The sequence below is a fragment of the Miniopterus natalensis genome, chromosome 2 (genome assembly GCF_054644295.1).
Source record: "Miniopterus natalensis isolate mMinNat1 chromosome 2, mMinNat1.hap1, whole genome shotgun sequence".
Taxonomy (NCBI): Eukaryota; Metazoa; Chordata; class Mammalia; order Chiroptera; family Miniopteridae; genus Miniopterus; species Miniopterus natalensis.
Window position 1 is genome coordinate 16,763,618 of NC_142082.1, and position 18,946 is coordinate 16,782,563.

Genomic DNA, 18,946 nt, shown 5'->3' on the forward strand with positions numbered 1-18,946 from the left:
GCCCACAGCCCATCAGATTACAAAGTGCTCTATTGTATCTAAGGGTATACCTTCCCATGCCTTATCCTCTTATTTAACTTAATTTGGTATAAATACGAATAGCATTTAGAAACAACTTCAGAATGTGCCTTTCTCACTGAGAGGAGGCAGCAATAGCTCTGATTTGGTGACAAAAATGAAGTAAAATGCACTCTCACTGCATATGGGTTCCCTATGTATCATGTGCTTTCTCAAGATGTATGTCCTGGACAACTGCTGTACATTCTTCTAATCTCTCAGTAACCTTGTTAGTCTTACTACTGACAACCTAAAAACTTCAGTGGTATCATTTGGGCAACATGGGCACTAGGAAATGGTAAGATGGAGGTAGATCCAAAGTAGAGAGACTTGAAACAAATTCTTCTTTTACTTGTAACGACCAATGACAGAAATGAATATTGGGCAGAGATTTGCATCGAAGTCTAGCCATGTTATCAACTGGAAACAAAACAGAAAAATAGGTCTGTTTCTGATAATATGTAGCTGTGATTCTAGGACCTACATTGAGGGCACTTCCAAAGAGTGATTTATTTAGCTCCATTTATCAAATCTAAAGGCCACAGTAGGCCAGGATAAGATTTGCTATCTGGCCATTGGAGAAATGAAATGTATTATGAAGCATGTGTACTAGAATAGATTTTTTTTTGTGGGTGACAATGTTAATGTTTTCATTTACATGGATCTTCAAGTTATGTCTCTTTGTTTATCCAGCAATACGTATCTAAAAATGTTATCTCCAGTGAACATATTGTTGAGAGAGAAGTGGAGACATCTTTTTCCACCAGTCACTATACCTCAACAACTCATCATTCCACTACTGTCACCCAAACTCCAAGTCACAGGTATGGGAAAAAAGCAATTGCATGGAATTTCTCCAAGAATGGATTTTTGTACATTTTCTTGTGCCATGCCTGCCTAAGAAAGGGACAGGAGCCATGTATGAGGCAGTGAAGTATAGTTAAATGTATGGTTTGGGACAAAATCAGATTTGACATCAGCTGGCTCTGCCATTTCATTGTTGTTTAAATTTGAGTCTTAATTTTTTTCATCATCAAACAAGAGAAAATAAAACCTACCTCAAGGATTGTTGCTCCCCATTTTAGAGGTTGTCTTCACTCTTGCCCGACCACTCACTGAATTGCTACACTGGGAAAAGTCTGTCTTAGATGCTATTTAATACTTAGAAGTTGAATTCTTCCAATGGTTGAATTACCCTGGGAAATGCACATGAGAAATTGGTTAAATTGGTGAACCCTACATTGGCAAATGCCCTGGTGACCAATATCTGAGAGCATGCTACCAAGAGCAACACTAAACTTCCAAATGTAGCTCATCGGGCAAGCGTTTCCTTAACCTAAGCCACTCAAGATCAGAATGATTATAAGAATACTTAGTACATAGTGACATTTGATAAATGTGTTGGATGAGTGAACAAATGAATAACCTATTTCCTTACAAAACCAAACTAAATCGAGATCCTTTCTATAGCAAGCATTTTTTAACAATTCTATTCTGAGACCAATACTGTCAAAGCGATCTACTGATGCATCCCAATAATTTGAAATATTTGTCAGATCATTCTCTTTCATTTCCATTTTTGCCTATATTTTTAAAAAAAATACATCTTTGCCTTTCACATTTCCCCTCTAGCTGGAGCAACGGACACACCGAAAGCATCATTTCCGAAAGCCACTCTGTAATCATGATGTCTTCAGTAGAAAACAGTAGGCACAGCAGCCCAACTGGGGGCCCACGAGGACGTCTTAATGGCCTGGGAGGCCCTCGCGAATGTAACAGCTTCCTCAGGCATGCCAGAGAAACCCCTGACTCCTACCGAGACTCTCCTCACAGCGAAAGGTAAAACGGAAGGGAGAGCTACTGCAGAGGAGAAAGAGCCCCAGTAAGAGCACCCCATGGGCACCTGCGGTCTCACCTAAGGAGAGCTGCTCTAATGAGACTCAGGGGCGCAGTTGCCTGTTCTAGGAGTGCTCCTAGTTGATGAAGTCATCTTTCTGTTTGACTGAACTCACTTCTTCTGAGCTTCTCACGTCGTCCCAGTGACTGACAGGCAACAGACTCTTAAAGAGCTGGATTGATTTGATGTGGAAGGTGCAGTCAAGTTGGAGTTCCTAACTCTGACCTTAGGCTCAGCCCCACTCGGGATCTGTCTCCTCAGTTGTCACTTTAGAGAGATGGCACCAATGATTGATAAGGACCCTTCTATAATTCCTATTTGCCAGTAATCCACACTCTGGTCAAACTGGCCTCGTGTTCTCATGTGCTAACTCTGCTTACCTTCCAGCCTCAATTAAATCAAATCAAGGGCTATGTCACTGCTGAGTGTCATGGGGAACAACCGCTTGCGTTCCACCATAGAGTATCCCTTTTATGAAATTCCAAGAAGGGATGAATAAATACATCTTTTATATGCTGCGTCTGACAGTCTTCACAGGTGGTTTTCAAAGCAGATATTGCCTCTGATATGGCCCTTTATTCCAGAATGTTTGGGCTTTTTTTTCTGGGGATATTGGGTTGGGTTGGGGAATTACAGCAAAGGTAAAACAAAGAACAGAGGAAAGTAAACTGAAAGAGCTGCTTAATAAGGATACTGAATTTTAAATTCTCTTTACCCATTTTCAACTAAACTGGGAGTTATACCCAACCAGCATTTCTAGCCTATCAGTAATCTGTCACTTGTTTATCTTCAAATCCAGTGGGGTTTTATCTGTTTACTATGTCCTCTCAGTCTAATCTTTGACTACTTGTTCAAAGCTTTATGTAATGTCAAATCCATACATATTTGGTATTTACATGAGTGGAAATTATTTTGATAGACTTTTTCCACTCTGACTGGGAAGATGATGAATTCTGGGTTTTCAGGTCATATAGAACCTGCTGATCACTTCTTCAAGGGGCTTTCTATGAAACAAGTATCCCAAAATGGTATTCCAGTGCTTTATGGATTAAAGGTTGCTCTCTTCCTGGATGAAAGAGTGGTTATTTTCCAAAACTGGTTTAAAACATTAGTCTTAGATATATATATAATTATATCCTAATGTATTAAAAAAGTTTATCTGTCCTATTTCAGTCTTTTTTAAAACCTGAAAAAGAGGTTAGGGATAAATTCTTTATCACTACATGTGACATTTATCTTTAAAGGTTGACATTCCCCTACTGTGGTAGGCTTCCTTGAATACCTCAGATATTCTCTAGGACTACAAAATATACCTGAACCTAGAGACCATGGAGAGAAAAGATAAATCACTTTTACATGTTGGTTGAATTTGGATTAGCATTTCTCAGAGAGCTTAATTTAAGTATCCCCAAAGCAAAAAGTCTGAAGACTTGGGCCCCAAGCATTTCAATCTCTGGACAGTTTCCCATTTTAGACACAGCTAGATCTCACATCCATATGACTCTGAATCATGGCTGAAAAGCAGGAAAGTTAATAGATTCCTGTTAGCTAATGTTCAGATGGGGGTGTCCTGTGTCATCACAGGTCATGTCAAATTAGACTCTGAGGATGCCAATGTGAAGAAAAGAGTCATTTAGTGCTGTGCACTGGTAACATTTTTATCGAAAGCTGAGAAATGTGACTGAATAAGCCACATCTCCTGCTTCCGTGCCAAGTCAGGTCTTCTTATTCGTGGGGGGGAAAGCATGATATGGTTTAAAAAAAATGCATTCGATGTCTTGACAAGATTCACTGAGCACTATCAGACATAACATGACATAAGGTAACATGGTACAGCCAACCTTGAGCAGTTACAAAGATAAGCCAAAGACTGATTCAGCTGTAAGTCTGGGAAGAAAGGTAGACCAGAGACTGAACATACTGTGAAGCCAACGTGAGGTTCTCTCAGGCTTACCTTTGGATGTCTTGGTCACTGGGATGGATAGTTGCAAAATTGAATGTTAAGAAATAGCATTTCATGGAAAAATTTAAAGCACACAAATGTGTTACACTGTTATCAGGAATAAATCGTAAGTCACTATGCTCTTTTTTTTTCATAAGACATAACCTTATAGCTGAGCTAAGGAGAAACAAGGCACACAGATCCAAATGCATGCAGATCCAGCTCTCAGCAACTCATCTTAGATCTTCTTCCATTCCCCATTTGGGCTTCATTCTCTAAGACCCCTTGGCCTTTAGGAAGGTATAGTATTTAAGTAATACTTCTTTCCCTTACAAATCCCTGAGCCTTGGTCCTTAGAAACTAACAGGTTTCCAGGACCTGGTGCCCTCTTGTCTTGACTCATGCTGTTATTTAAAATCATGATGAGCTTGAAAATCCTAAAAGCTTTGAAGAGCTAGGCCATGTAGCTGATCTGTGCATGTACTCCTGTAAGGAAACTCTTGGCTCCCTAACCTTAGATTCCAAGGGTGCTGAATGTCCTAGTGTAAAAATCAAGAAGCCTACAAATGAATAGCGATTCTTTGTTCTCTGATAAAATACCATCGTGAACTCTGTCCCCTTACCCTCCCCACTCTGTGCCTCTTATTCCACCACACTTATGCGGGGTATTCTGTGCTCACACAGGTATGTGTCAGCAATGACCACCCCGGCTCGTATGTCACCTGTAGATTTCCACACGCCAAGCTCCCCCAAATCGCCCCCTTCGGAAATGTCTCCACCCGTGTCCAGCACGACAGTGTCCATGCCCTCCATGGCAGTCAGCCCCTTTGTGGAAGAAGAGAGGCCACTGCTCCTGGTGACGCCGCCGCGGCTGCGGGAGAAGTATGACCACCACCCTCAGCAGTTCAACTCCTTCCACCACAACCCCGCGCACGAGAGCGGCAGCCTGCCCCCCAGCCCCTTGAGGATAGCCGAGGATGAAGACTATGAGACCACCCAGGAGTACGAGCCGGCTCAGGAGCCCCCCAAGAAACTCACCAACAGCCGACGGGCCAAAAGAACCAAGCCCAATGGCCACATTGCCAACAGGCTGGAGACGGACGGCAACACAAGCGCTGAGAGCAGTAACTCAGAGAGCGAAACGGAAGACGAAAGAGTAGGCGAAGCCACCCCTTTCCTGGGCATACAGAACCCCCTGGCAGGCGGCCTGGAGGCGGCCCCCGCCTTCCGCCTGGCCGAGGGCAGGACTAACCCGGCGGGCCGCTTCTCCGCGCAGGAAGACCTGCAGGCCAGGCTGTCGAGTGTAATCGCTAACCAAGACCCTATCGCTGTATAAAACCTAAATCAACACATAGATACACCTGTAAAACTTTATTTTATATAATAAAGTATTCCACCTTAAATTAAACAATTTATTTTATTTTAGCAGTTCTGCAAATAGAAAACAGGAGAAAAAAAAAACTTTTATAAATTAAATATATGTATGTAAAAATGTGTTATGTGCCATATGTAGCAATTTTTTACAGTATTTCAAAACGAGAAAGATATCAATGGTGCCTTTATGTTATGTTATGTCGAGAGCAAGTTTTGTACCGTTACCGTGATTGCTTTTCCACAGTATTTCGGCAAAACCTCCCATATATTCAGTTTTCGCTGGCTTCTTGTGCATTGCATTAGGATGTTGACTGGATGTATGATTTGCAAGACTTGCACCTGTTTCCTCTGTTTGCTTACAGTAGCACCCAATCAGTACGTCTTGTAATGGCACATCCATCCAAATACTCTTCTCTTTTGTATGAAGTTTTCTTTTGCTTTCAGTATATGAAATGAGTCTGTCTACTCTGCCAGCCATAGGTTTGCTTCACTGGGCTCTGAGATGATAGTAGATCCAACAGCATGCTACTATTAATTACAGCAGGAAACTGCGTTAAGTAATGTTAAATATTAGGAAGAAAGTAAGATTGTGATTTTTTTTTAAAAAAACTATATTATTAATCAGAAGACAGCTTGCTCCCACTAAAAGGAGCTGACATTTACTTTATTTTGATTTATTTTTCTTGAAAAAAAAGTAACAGTTTGGGGGGTAGCAGAAAGAATGGGTTCTGGCCTGCTCTCAGGGTAAGACCAACCCCTGATCAGAGGACTCAATGTCACTTTCTCTCTGGGGGAATGACACAGCAGCACATCTAATTGAAGGTCAAACTATGGCTGGGAAAGGTGCAATCGTTCCCAACTTGTATTTTTCACTGATTTGGGAGCTAGGGATTGGTTGTTTCTTCTTGGCTCGAAACAGACACGCAATGGCACAAAACCTCAGCTCGAACAGCACACTCAGCACTTGTCTGAAATGCGTCTAGAGTTTGAAACGTGCCTGCTGCACACAGCAGTGACTTGTCACCGCAGGGAAGTAGACTGTCTAGAGGGAGTGATAGATGGAAGACATGGGCGGGGGGCAGCTGGGTTACGTGGGCTGCAATTTTAAACAGTTCTGTTGCCCACTCCTTTCTCATTACTTTTCTCTTGTTTTTCAAAGTTGCCTTGATTAGGTCATAACTATGCATGAACATTTTTGTCAGGAATGGCCAATGTGCATGTGATTTGTAACTCGCAAGAACTTTCCGCGAGTGATGTTGCATCAGGAGATGTCAATCGTGTGGGAAAGATTGCACCTTTCTCTGCAGAAACGACCCCTCCTTGTGCTGACCTCTCGACTCACAGCCTGTACCTCCCATCTCTCCCCTTTCTTACTTTTTGCTTTACTGTCACAAAACAGAGCTAAGATGGGTCTACACTTTGCATGTCCTCTTGGGATTGTAAATCCAAGGAAGGCCTATAGGTATTAACATTTGAAATAACTGCTAATTCAGGAAAATAAGGCATTTTTGTAAAAACTGCAGGCCCCGTTTCATGACCTGCCTGATACCTGTCTAATCTGGCTGGAGCTTTAGTGAGGTTCCAAGTAGACTCCTCGGAGCCATGTGACAAAATGGGAGACAGGTTAGCTAGGGGTCCAAACTACCAGGCATGAAGTCAATGAGAGTAACTGCTTCTTGTTTGCAGGTGAACTGAACCTATTTCTTCACCAAACCTCTATGTTAAAGGTAAAGTGAAGAAGTGACGTGAGAGCAGGTCTTAGAAGAAAACTGCAGGCTGGGCACGAGTCATGTCATTGAGCTCCCACATGTTTCTACAATCCACAGAGATGCCTGTCTGCAGGTCCTTGAAGTTACTTGAGTATTTGGAATGCCAGGCTGCCCTCCATTGTTCACGTACTTTCTCTGTGCCCAGCAGTGCCCTAATTAGCTTGTTAATCCACATCGAGGGGCCCCTGTCAGGCTGCACAGGTTGTCCTGACTTCCCAGGTCTGTAGAAATGAGTGAGCTCATGGCAGGAGTGGGAAGACAGTCAACCCAAAGAGGTTCTATAAATTATTCTAATATTGCCTGTGGGTCATTCTTAGACTATTTCAATAAAAAAATTCTATCATGAATTAAAACTCTAAAATTTCTGTTTCAAATTCTATAGGCTTTGAAGGTTTCAGATGTCTCATTCTGGAGAATTTCAGGAATACATAAAATCTGTTAAAAGCAATGAACAACATTTTCACCAGTATAAAAATTACTGTAAGTTTTCAGGTTGCAAAAATATATGACAATTTAGGATAAGAGGAAATTTTATTTCCGACTTCATTCTGGTCACTCTCAGAGGTGGCATTAGTTGGGACAGCATTACCATCTGTAGGACAAGAGCTTCCCTTGATAAGAAAGGCCAGCTGACTCCTCAGGGCTCCCTGCTGCGGCCCCCAGATCTGTGTTCACAGGGACATCTCTACGATGTTTCATTGCCACGTGGCTCTCAACCAACCCTGTTTCTCAACCAACCCTGTTTATACACTCAGGCAGCGCTGTGGCGATTCAAAGGAGATGAACCTATGTTCCCAGCAGATGAAAAGCTTTCGTGGGCTTGTGGGTAGTGGAAATTGCTCAGAAGTTCCAGTCACTTTGTTCTCTGGGTCTGAAATCACATCCCACGCAGGGGTTTGCAGTGGAACACAGCATATGAAAATTCCTTTTTCTCACTTGAGATTCCTTTTCTGTCCTACTCTCCCTTCTTGCCTGGTATGACTTTTTTCAAGAGTACCTGGACAGCCTCATGCTTTCTACAAAACAACACTCTACCTGGGTGTACGCGAATGTGTTTCAAACACCAACATGCTGCATCTTTCTTGCTTAAGTGTGACCGTCTTGATATAGGTGGAGTTTATCCAGGGTAACTTGCTCAGTAATTATTCCTTTGATTGTTGTTATTTTTTGGCCTGGGGTTGAAAGGTGCATGGCTCACATTGGTGAAAGTAAGGAAGGCCTGGTTTTATCATTTAGCACCGGCTGCATTCCACCAGCCACAGAGATGAGATTTCTATCTGCAAAGACCCATGAAACACTGCAGAGAAATGCAGACAAAAAGGAATGGCCACATATCACAAGTTCTATTATATATTCTTTTGTAAATACACATTGTACATTACTTGGATGTTTTCCTAAATCATTTACTGTCTTTATGAGTTAATGTCAGATTTTTACTCTCTCAACTTACTGTGTAACATTGTAAATAACATGATGTCCTTTATTATTTATATTTAAGCATCTAACATAGAGTTGTTTTCATATAAGTTTAAGATAAATGTCAAAAATATATGTTTTTTTCTTCTCTTTAAAATTATGTATCTTTTCCTTTCTTTTTTTTTAAAAGAATAATTTATTGTTCAGGAGAAAGAATGTATATGTAATTGAAACTATTTGAAGAATGCACATTTGAAGGCCATGGGGTACTGATAAACTAAAGAATTTATTATCCAAAATACTAAGCAATAAGTAATTGTGATTTATTTAAAGTTTTGTTCATTTTCCATGAACGACATACTGCAATAAAAATGCTACTCTGTGGAGACCTGGGAGTGTTGCTCAGCAGACTAACATTTCAGTCTGTTAGACCAGCACCTTTCGTGTTCCTGACAGTTGTGCTAATATAGGAATGTGTTCAGTGGACCCCACCATCATCTTGTATGTCCATTGCTTTTGCCTCACTGTCTGTTCTTGAGTCACCTCTGCCTATTGATTCTGCTTGCCACTGTATTCCTTGTTGAAGGGGCCACATCCAAACAACATGATGCTCCCCCCATACATACATTAACATATCAAAGATGACATTCTAGAGCATGATTGCCTGGTTCTTGGTTCTTAACATGTTCTGTAATGACAGCAAGAAACTTCTTGAGACTAATGGAGATGTTAACATGGCAACCCCATGCAGTCATGGACGGAAGACTTGTCATCATGATTCAAGTAGTCTGATGGCTACCATGGCCTCGAAGCAGCCAGTCAGAACCTGGACATCTTAAGCTTTCCTATTGCTTCAGTCAATTGATTTTCCATCAGGCTCTTAACTCATTGATTCAAAGTTGTAAGAGGAGATAAGGCTAAATTGGGCTCATTCCTCTCATTCTATCAATAAATTAAACTCTGTCCATCTTACTGCTCAGGGAAGGGCCTATGCATGAAAAATTCCCACATCCTAAGACTTAGTCATGGAAACGAGGATATTACTTTTTTTACTGAAATGAGCCTAAACAAAAGCCATATTTTAACAAGTAGATATTTGCATGGGGGACACTTTTTATATATTTCAAGCATTTTACTCACTATTCCAAATAGGATAAGAGCTTCTGAAGTATATGGAGGAGAGGTCAGTAGTCCTTTGGTGTACACAGTGGCCCCCTTTGAAGTCTGAGGCTACCCTGAGGCTTCCATCAACATCACTTCCATATCTGTACATGATTCCTATTCCCTATTAACATTGCCACTCGAGTCCTCTCCAAAAGAGTCTGAGTGTCTAGAAAAGTCAGAGTGACCTTTGTGCTAGTTTTACTATTTATATTACTAAATTTTCAAAATTATTCAGAAGCCTCACATTTGTGTCAATTGTGATTTACACACACACACACACACACACACACACACACACACAGTCTGAATACACACTAACCTGAAGCCACCACATTCTTTCACTTACTCAGTTCAGAAAATCAAGGATTGCGCAGAATTTAAAAACTGAAGATGAAGGCATTTTCCTACATCTTCGAGTTTAAGCTGAGGCTTTGTCCATCTCCCAAACTGAAAACTACAGTAGCTGTCTTAGTAACTTAGGTTAAAATTGGGTACCTAACATGCATTGGCATTTGAGGCAGTTGCACGTGTTGTGGAGGGTGATATGGAGAGTAAAGATGCACATATAGCCAAATTAAATACCTGGATAATTAATACTATTCTCCATTCACTTCAACCATGTAGACGCTTGAATGTCAAACCCAGGCCAGCTCTCCAATCTAGCAAACAATCTGTCTTTCCAACTTAGTGTCTTCCCCATCATTAGATTTCTTTGCTCTCTGTCCCGAAGATGAATGATGAAAGGACTTGATGTCAAGGATTTGGGGTGAAGAGAGGCAATTCTGAAATCTAGAGATTTAGGATGCTGGAAGAAGTGGGAATTGTTTGGTCTCACGTGAAGCACTCTGCACTTTACCTCTGGCCAGCCCTCTCTGAAATGGATAGCATAAAATAAATTTAAGGAAATTATTACTCCAAAAGATTAATTTGGTAGGAAATAGAAATGCTTTCTGTTTATGGAAGACAGAACCATCCTGCTGCTACAAGCAGCAGCAATATTCTTAACCTTTCAGGCTGTTGCTCGACAAAGCAGTTAGGCCCAATCCTGCCTGTGCCTTTGGGCTCCTGTTGACATCCTGAGCCTGCAGTTATTGGACCTCTCTGGAGAGCTGTTGGTTTTGAACTTCTCTGAGCTCTAAAATATCATCCATCAGGGGAATAGGAAAGGATGTTGTTACCTGGAGGAAAACTATCGTGATCTACCTGATCCTTTTGAGAACAGAGTAGTAGGAGGAGACCAGTAATTCCTAAAGAGGAGACAAAATGGGGTAATGGCTCCACCCAGGATCTTTTTCTAATACTTCCCCTTCAATCTGCCTTCCTGAGGCAGAACTTGATGGATGAAACATCCCTTCCCACCTCACAGCATGCTCAAGAGCCTAGAGACTTATTTGTAGATGTGAACACCTTTAATAGCTTATGTATAGGTTTGCTCATATTCAGAGAAATAACTTGTTAAATGTAAATAACATTTTATAATGCGTATGGCTTAAAACATCCTTTATTTTTTATTCTCATTTTTAACGCTATGGGCTACTGATAAGTGACGAGGAAAATTTAGGCTCAGAGAGGTTAAAAATCTTTGCTGAAGCTGCACATCTAGTGAGTTGCAGAGATAATACTAATATCCAGGCTTTCCGACTACAACTCATGTTTCTACTGACCAGACTCCTCCCAGCCACCCTGACCCAAGCACAAACAAGTGTTCCATTTTCAGCCTTTCGTTACGTGGACAGTACAAGTGACAACCAAAACCAAGTTTCTATTTGAAAGACAGCTCCTCTGGCTTTGGTTTAGAGTTACTCTAGAAGCCAGTTTGCTCGCCTTAGTAGCTCTATGTACCCTTCCCTAAATGTAGCTTCCTAAGGAAATGAAGTGTAGCCGTGGGAACGAGTTCACAGTTTCGCCCTGTAGGTAGCATCCTGCAGCTTTGCGGTCAGAGCACCGTCCCCAGCACTTAGCAACTTCGTGAATTTGCACTATTTCTTTCTCCAAGCTGATTTCCTGATCTCTAACATGGCAATTCAGCTGACTTTACGAGGCTGTGGTGTGGGGAGGAATCTGAGCACCCTAAGGGAGCCAGGGAACGGCCACCCCATAGTGATTCTCAAACACCACCTTCCATGTGCTTCTCCTCTCCCAGGTTCTTAGGTTTTGGAACCTAAGTTTCTCAGTTCCAAACGACACACTCTGCGTTCCACAAACTGATCCAAACTGATCGAATAAACACATTTTACCATTTCTCCAATGTAGTGAGCCAATATTTGCAACAAGTAAATTCCTTTTTAATAACAACTATAAGTTGTGCAGCATAATTACTAAACAGCATTAACATTGCAGCTCAAATACCTTTATGTATTTTATAAGTTTGCTTCTTGTGTAGCCACACCATTTTACATGAGCTCTCCAATTTTAGTGTCTTATTCTATTAATGTGTCATTATAATTCACAGGAATTTACTGAAACATAATTCTTTGTAAAGTTTCTATAATTCCACTTTCAAACTTCGTTGCAAATATCTAGCAAAACAAACGAACAAAAAGATCCTAAATTGATAGGATACCTGTGCACGATGTTTGCCTTAGTTTGCACCCAGGATGTTCAAACATATTCCATTTTCTTTAAAAATATAATCCAAAGGTCCAGCAAAAGGTCTGCGGAGCAACAACATTAGAGCAGCCAGGTCTCAGATTAACTCCTAAATGTAAGAAATCACATGGTTTATGGATGTTTCTCAGCCACTCCCATTACCCCACCAAAATTCTTAAGGTTCTACTCACACTTCATTCTATGCATAAAACAGGGTTCTTGTCCTGGGTGTGAAGCCATTCATAATTCATAGATTTAAACTTTTTGGATTCAATCGTTTAAAACTTCATCCCACATCAAAGGTGGTAGGTGACTTGGTCTCATGATATCCATCACCAGGCTTGTGGTGTAGACATTGTTAATAGTAAGAGAGTCTCATGTAACTGTCCACACAGTATTCTCCATTTAAATAAAAATGCATTTTATTGACAAAGTTGTCTTTATTTTTTAAAAAATAAGGAAGCTTTCTTATTTTAAAAAAATCTAGATGCAAACTTTTGTATTTTTTAATTATGAATTATCATCATGAGTTAAGCTAACACCTGTCTTCTGTGACTTTCATTAGGTGATTCTTGAAGTAAGATGCTCAGAGAGACTTTAGGCTAGGGTGGTTTTCTAGAGCCTTCTGGGGGTTCACAGTTGAGCCTAACATGAACTTTTAGTCTTCGTCATTGTTGTGTACTTTAGTAATCAACAAGGTAACAAAACAGGAAATTTCCTCTTGGATCCTCGAGTCTCACCAGGAAGAACCATGAAGACAGGGAATGTCATGTGTGAGAGCCGCTCGTTCTGATCTCAGTTCCCAGCAGCCAGGTTCCTTCCAATTATGAGATGGTTCTGCCCTCATACAAGAATCTCCCCACAAGGTCTCATCCTTCCATTAGAATTATTATTATTATTATTATTTTTGCAAAAAAAAGACCTCCCCCCATAACTCCTTAGTTTGTAGCCCTTTTTGATCTGATTTAGAAATATATGAAGTCATAGAGCCATGTAACTTTACCTTCTGAAAAGAAACGTATTCAGAAATCATGGGGTTTAGGATTTAAAGTAATTTTATGAAACTAGAAGTCTTCTTTTTGTTGTAGTCCATTCAGAAAATCGGAGGGCAAGCCACACGGCATTGCATCTGTTCCATGATCTGTTTGACTAGATCCTTCCCTCACAACGGGAAGAGGATCTGTCTCCACCACACCTTTTACGTTCTGCTCTGTTTGTTTGAGGAGTTAGATCTCTAGCTAGAAGTGTAAGGGAAGGACCTTGGATCCTTCCTATTAATCTGTTAACACTGAGCTATGGAGATTTAGGGCTCCATTCAGGGTCAAAATCATGTCAGTTATTAAGCAAAGGAGCAAGTTAGGGAAACTATCCCCTCATCTGGTCAAGAGAGCCACATGTTCCCCATTGACCATTCTGGAAGCTGAGCAGTATTCTAGGTTTCTCCCTCCACATCTGATTGCTGACAGTGGTGACCCTACCACAGATATGTCAAACAATCCCTCCCCTCTCTCAGAGCCACACTGCTTGCACCCGCGGTCATCCTCTCTCACTGGGCCCCATTAGCTTCCTAACTGGTCCACTTACTTCAGCTGCTCTGGGACATCCTTCGCATTCTTCTAGAAGGCTCTAGCTTGCAAACCTTATTGTGCCATTCTCCTGGTTATAATCCTTCCATGCTTCCTTGTGAAACTCAACTCCTCAGCCTGACCCAGGTTGCTCTTCACAGGCCCCCTTCCACCAAATTCTTGTAGTCTGTTTCCCATTCTCACCCTTCATTCCATCTTATGATTTCCTATTTCCCAAACACACCACACCAGTGTTTATCAAATTCTGGTCCTTGGCAGACCAACTTCATGATTATTACCATGTTCATGAATCACTTGTATTATTTTTTGAATATATTTTTTTTAATTGACCTCATTTTTAACTACAATAAAGTCATTTCAAATGAAACTTCGTAGCAATGCTGTGAATGAAAAACTGGAATCAGTTGCCACAACAAAAATAAAACTGTAAAAATGTATATAACAAAAATGGAACAATATAATTAAGTTTTAACAAGATCATGTGGACAGCTAAAGTATCTGAGTTGAAATCTGCTCTCTGACAAAAAGGGAGACCAACAAGTGTTAGAGGGATGGGAAATATATTCGGGAAACACAGAAAGATTGGAGCATTGAGTCAACCAGGATTGAGAGGGAGTAGCTTCTGTTTTATTCAATATTATTTAATGCTAGATCCTAAAATCACTAGAGATGCAACATTCCATCACCCACATACCTCAGACAACCACACAGTGTAGTGCTCATTATATATCCCTTCCCTTGTACAGAGCATTTCATTTTACAGAAACTCCCTTCTCCACTTACCCTTCCAACAAACCTCTTTGACCCTTTCCCTGGGTAAAGAGAGTGTCACTGTTCAGGATCCTTCCATGAAATGTCTACCTTTTCCAGATGTTAAGTGCTCCTCCTTTGCTGTCTCATAGCACATCATACATTCTTCTACATAATACTTTCCAACTAGCTCGCAACTTCTGGTTAACTGAAATTCCTCCCTTAGGAGGTCATATACACTTTGAGGGCAGAGACACTGTTCTCTGTATGTATATATATACAGTGCCCAGCGCAGTGTCTGGAACATGGCAGATGCTGAATGTCTGGAGAATAAATCACTAGCAACTAGAGACTCAGGATATTTACAGAGGTTGGCAAGCATGTGAGGAATCAAGGTGATCATAGGTATTTTTAAAAGCCAAGATCAAGAGAAAGTAGCCTGTAAGTCATCAAAACAAAATTAGAAGCCTATGAGAGTAGAGCGAAGTTTGCTAAGACATAGTGAAAAACACCAGAGGTCAGACTCTAAGGGACGGAAGCCCTACAGTTTAGATTAGATTTTACAGTGAATACATGACTACCTCATGAACCTTTCACATTTGGTTTTGACTTCCTCTCCACAGCTTAAAATTAACCCTTTATATCTACTCTCCCTTCTTCCCTCTACTTCTTTGCAAGGTCCTGGAAATAAAGCCTTTTAATTAGGTAATGTTCAACTAGGTCAGTTTTTTGAAGAAGTCTTCCACATTGACCATTGCCTTCAAACCAACCTAAGTCCCTAATCCTTTGAAAAGCTACAAAGAAAACTTTGCACATAACAAGCTTTCCAAAAGTTTTTTTTTTAATGCACAGTTTGAGTAAAACATTAAATCAACATGCTATAGAGGTCAGTGGGATATATAATTTGCCATTCTGGATAGAATGGCAATTTGCAAGACTGAGTGGTCAGTGATATTTCTGGGTGATTCAATTTCACAGGCTAGTATGATATAACTAGTTGCAAGGGAGGGGAAAAGAATCTACCTTTGACCCCACAAGACTTCGTTCCCCAATAGTTTAGCTAGTCTAGAAGTATAGTCTTCTGGATTGAGTAAAAGCTGATCAGTCTGATGGTCTGCTTAAAAGTAAAGCTTTGGTGGTTGTTGTTTAGCTTGGTGAGTCTAAGGCTGACCCCAAATTTAGTTACCCAAAAATTAAAAGAATGTAGCCATGTAGTTATTTAAGCTTTACTGGTTAATGTTCAATCTCAGAAATATGGTGACTTTGCTGGTCAATGGAAATTTATGCAACTTTAAACTTCAGAGGAAAGACAGTTGGATCAGAAAACTTAGAGGCGTTTTGAAAATTTCAGTGCAACGGGGTATCACCGGCACTGAGTTTATCACAACTGCAGACCCTGCCCAACTCCATGCTTGTCACATTCAGAACTAATCTCCTTCGTGGCCTATTCAGTGATGCCTGAAGGGACCTGTACTGTACAGCCTCAGGGTAGCAGATATCACGTCGCTCCTGACATCGTCAATTTCCCACCTGAAATGCACCAGGTTGACAAGAAGATATTGAAGTATGAATATCTCAGGAGCTTGGTTGGACATGGTTAAATCTATGAGATCAGAATATCCCAGCTCCAAGACAAGATTACTGGCCTATTTTCCTAATAAAATCAAGGTCCAAGAGATTCAGAATAAGCCATTTAAATGATTACAACTTTTCTCTTTGAATTTACACCTTAAACATGTAAAAATATCTGGCTTGCCCACAGTCACCCAGCCAATAAGGTGAAGACTTGAGAAGAGCCACTGGCCACTCTTAGGCTGTCATTTGGCCGTGTCACTACTCAGACTTAGAGTGCTTGAGAAAATACGAAGAGTAGAAACCTTCGGCTCTCTCTTGCCATTATTCATATACCCACCTCCATTCTGAAAGCGGAGAAATACTGTGTAGCTTTCCCTAGCCCCTGCCTACATCGTGGTGCAAGAATAACATAGTCTAAAGGACAGGAATTCTGAAACCAGCAAAGTGTAGGCTTGAGACACTCCTCCTATACTTGAACAATTTGGGCTACTTAACACCCCTGAGCCTGGGATGCATTTCGTGGGTTCCCTGAGATAAGTATTGGATGTGCAGGCTTCAGCAAGGTGCTTTGCCACATAGTAAGTGCTCAGTAAATATTACGTCTTTGTTGGTGGTAAATTTCTTGTGTAGGAAAGCCAGCTTGTATGGCAGTGAGAAGGGGACACACAGTGTTCCCAAGCTTAGCAACCTAGCTAGCTTTGGTTCATCCTGGCCTGCCTTTGGAGAACTCCCTTGGGAAAGCTAGTGGAGGATGTGTGCCATCGGACAGCTGGGTTCTAGGCTCTGCGGCCAGGATGGAGTCCCCTTTTGCTTACCCAACTACGCCAAAACACAGGAAGACAAATTTACTCAGAACTGAGTTAGCCCAGTAGAGCAGATGTTCCTTGTTCCTTGAGAAGAAAACAATTTTACAAATTCAGAAATGGAAATGATAGTTCGCTCCATCCAATTAGCAGGAGCTAATTTGGATTTCAAGGTCATTGTGTACAGTGTACTCCTCTTCACATGCCCAGCACTTTGGCTTCACTCCCTCTCCGGTTTTGTGGCTCAGCATCCCTGTGCACATTGTCAACAATCACAATTTCCATTTTAGGATTTCACCTCCTGGCGATGTGCTGCAGTCTCCATTTTTAGGGAATTGATGCTTGGCAAACGACTAAAGGTTTCACAGATTATGAAGGTCATGGCACAGTTTTCTCCTGCCTTATGGCTTAATTTAATTAGCTCTCCTGTAATAGCTCAGCGGCAAAATTGTTCAGCAGAATGGGCTCCAATTTGCCCATAGGCAACCTCAAGAGCAGAGCTAATATGAGATATGCCAGATGACTCATCAGCTGATGGAAAAGAAGTGAAATTTTTTTTCAACAGGATCAAGCAAGGTGACTAAGAAAGCTTCCCTGGGAACAGACACCTAGACATCTGATAACTCTGCATCCACAAGATCATTTAAAAATGTGCTTATAATGAAGCAATTAACAAAACCACTGTCTGACCTTGAAATTATTCTGGACCTTGAAAGCCCTGATGGAGGTAGCTAAATCCAGCCATCTGGGACTTTGATCAACTCTGTCTGCCCCCAGCAGAGCAGCCGGGACCTCAGTGAGCAGAAAGCTCCTCTAGGGCATGAGGCCCAAGCAGACAAGTCAGGAGACCAAGATGCTCTTTCTTATTCTGACAGATGCTCAGTTACCTCATGCTTTTTACAAGGTTTCAGATGTGCGCAAATTCTGATATTGATTATCCTTGTTGGGGACACTTGCTTCACAGATGTTGTTTTTCAAACATGAAGCAAACGAGGCCCTGAAGTCACAGGATGTTTTGGCAGCTAAGTTCAGGCTGGATAGAAAGGCATCCCTGTGGGGAAGGAGCTTCTCTCTGGTTCTATTTCACTTTCTGTCTTCAGAAGGAGAAGATGGAGAGATAACTGGTTGGGTGGGTGCCATATGATGGAGATTTTCTTTTAAAATGAAAATGAGGAAAGCTTTAGACAAGTTACAAATGACTTCCCAAGAGACTACATGTAACCAGTCACTCCACTTATGAACAGGGTTGCAAGCTAAGACAGTGCCAGAGATGGCCTTGGAGACAAGGCTCACCGATGTGGTCATTTGGTACCACCACATCCCCCTGGCAGGGTTGGAGTGGGAGCCACTCTGTCCCTGCTCGCAGCCTCAGCGCACTGCCTGCCCACTTGATGTCTGAGAATCAGTCTTCAACATTCTCCTGCAACCCCTTCCAGAATCAGTCCTTGAAAAAGATGCATTCAAACCTCATTCGTCTACACAAAGCTCATTCTGCCATTGAACAAACACTTACTGAGTATATATAATATGCATGATCCCCAGGCAAGAACTGATGACGCAAAGATTAAAATACATCTCATTTGAATACACTTAATTCTTCCAAGAGAGCACATTCTGGTTATGGAGACTATTACATAAACAACTGCCAAGTGACTGCTTGAGAAGGCCATGCTCCTGTGACAAGAGAAGACATGGGATCTTCCACCACATGTTCACTGCCAACTCTGCCACATAGGTGCTGGGTGAACTCTGGCACATTACTAAGCCTCCCGGAGCCTCGTTTATTTACTTATAAGAGCTGAATGCTCTTAAAAGGATATTGTTGGTGTAACTAATATATGTATAAGAGCATCCAATATTTATCTGGCACCGAGCAGCAGTTCAGTAATTGTTGTAATGGGAATTTAAAGGTGCTGTGACAATGACATCACAAAGTGCTATGACAGCACAGAAAAGAGAACCACTCTCTGGGGGGAAAAAAGTAGCGAAGTTTTAGAAGAGCTGTGGCTCACCCAACAGAGAGC

General features: G+C 41.3%; 1 protein-coding gene across 3 annotated transcripts in view; it reads left to right on the forward strand.

The window, feature by feature from the left end:
- The window catches only part of NRG1 (neuregulin 1), an 889,211-nt gene extending 880,329 nt beyond the window's left edge, over positions 1-8,882 (forward strand). For all 3 annotated transcript variants that reach the window (XM_087814157.1, XM_087814156.1, XM_087814155.1), the window contains 3 exons: positions 751-881; positions 1,690-1,896; positions 4,581-8,882. In XM_087814157.1, the coding sequence (XP_087670283.1) occupies positions 751-881; positions 1,690-1,896; positions 4,581-5,232 (990 nt within the window). In that variant the 3' untranslated portion in view covers positions 5,233-8,882. The remainder of the gene's footprint in view (positions 1-750; positions 882-1,689; positions 1,897-4,580) is intronic.
- The last annotated feature ends 10,064 nt before the right edge of the window (positions 8,883-18,946 follow it).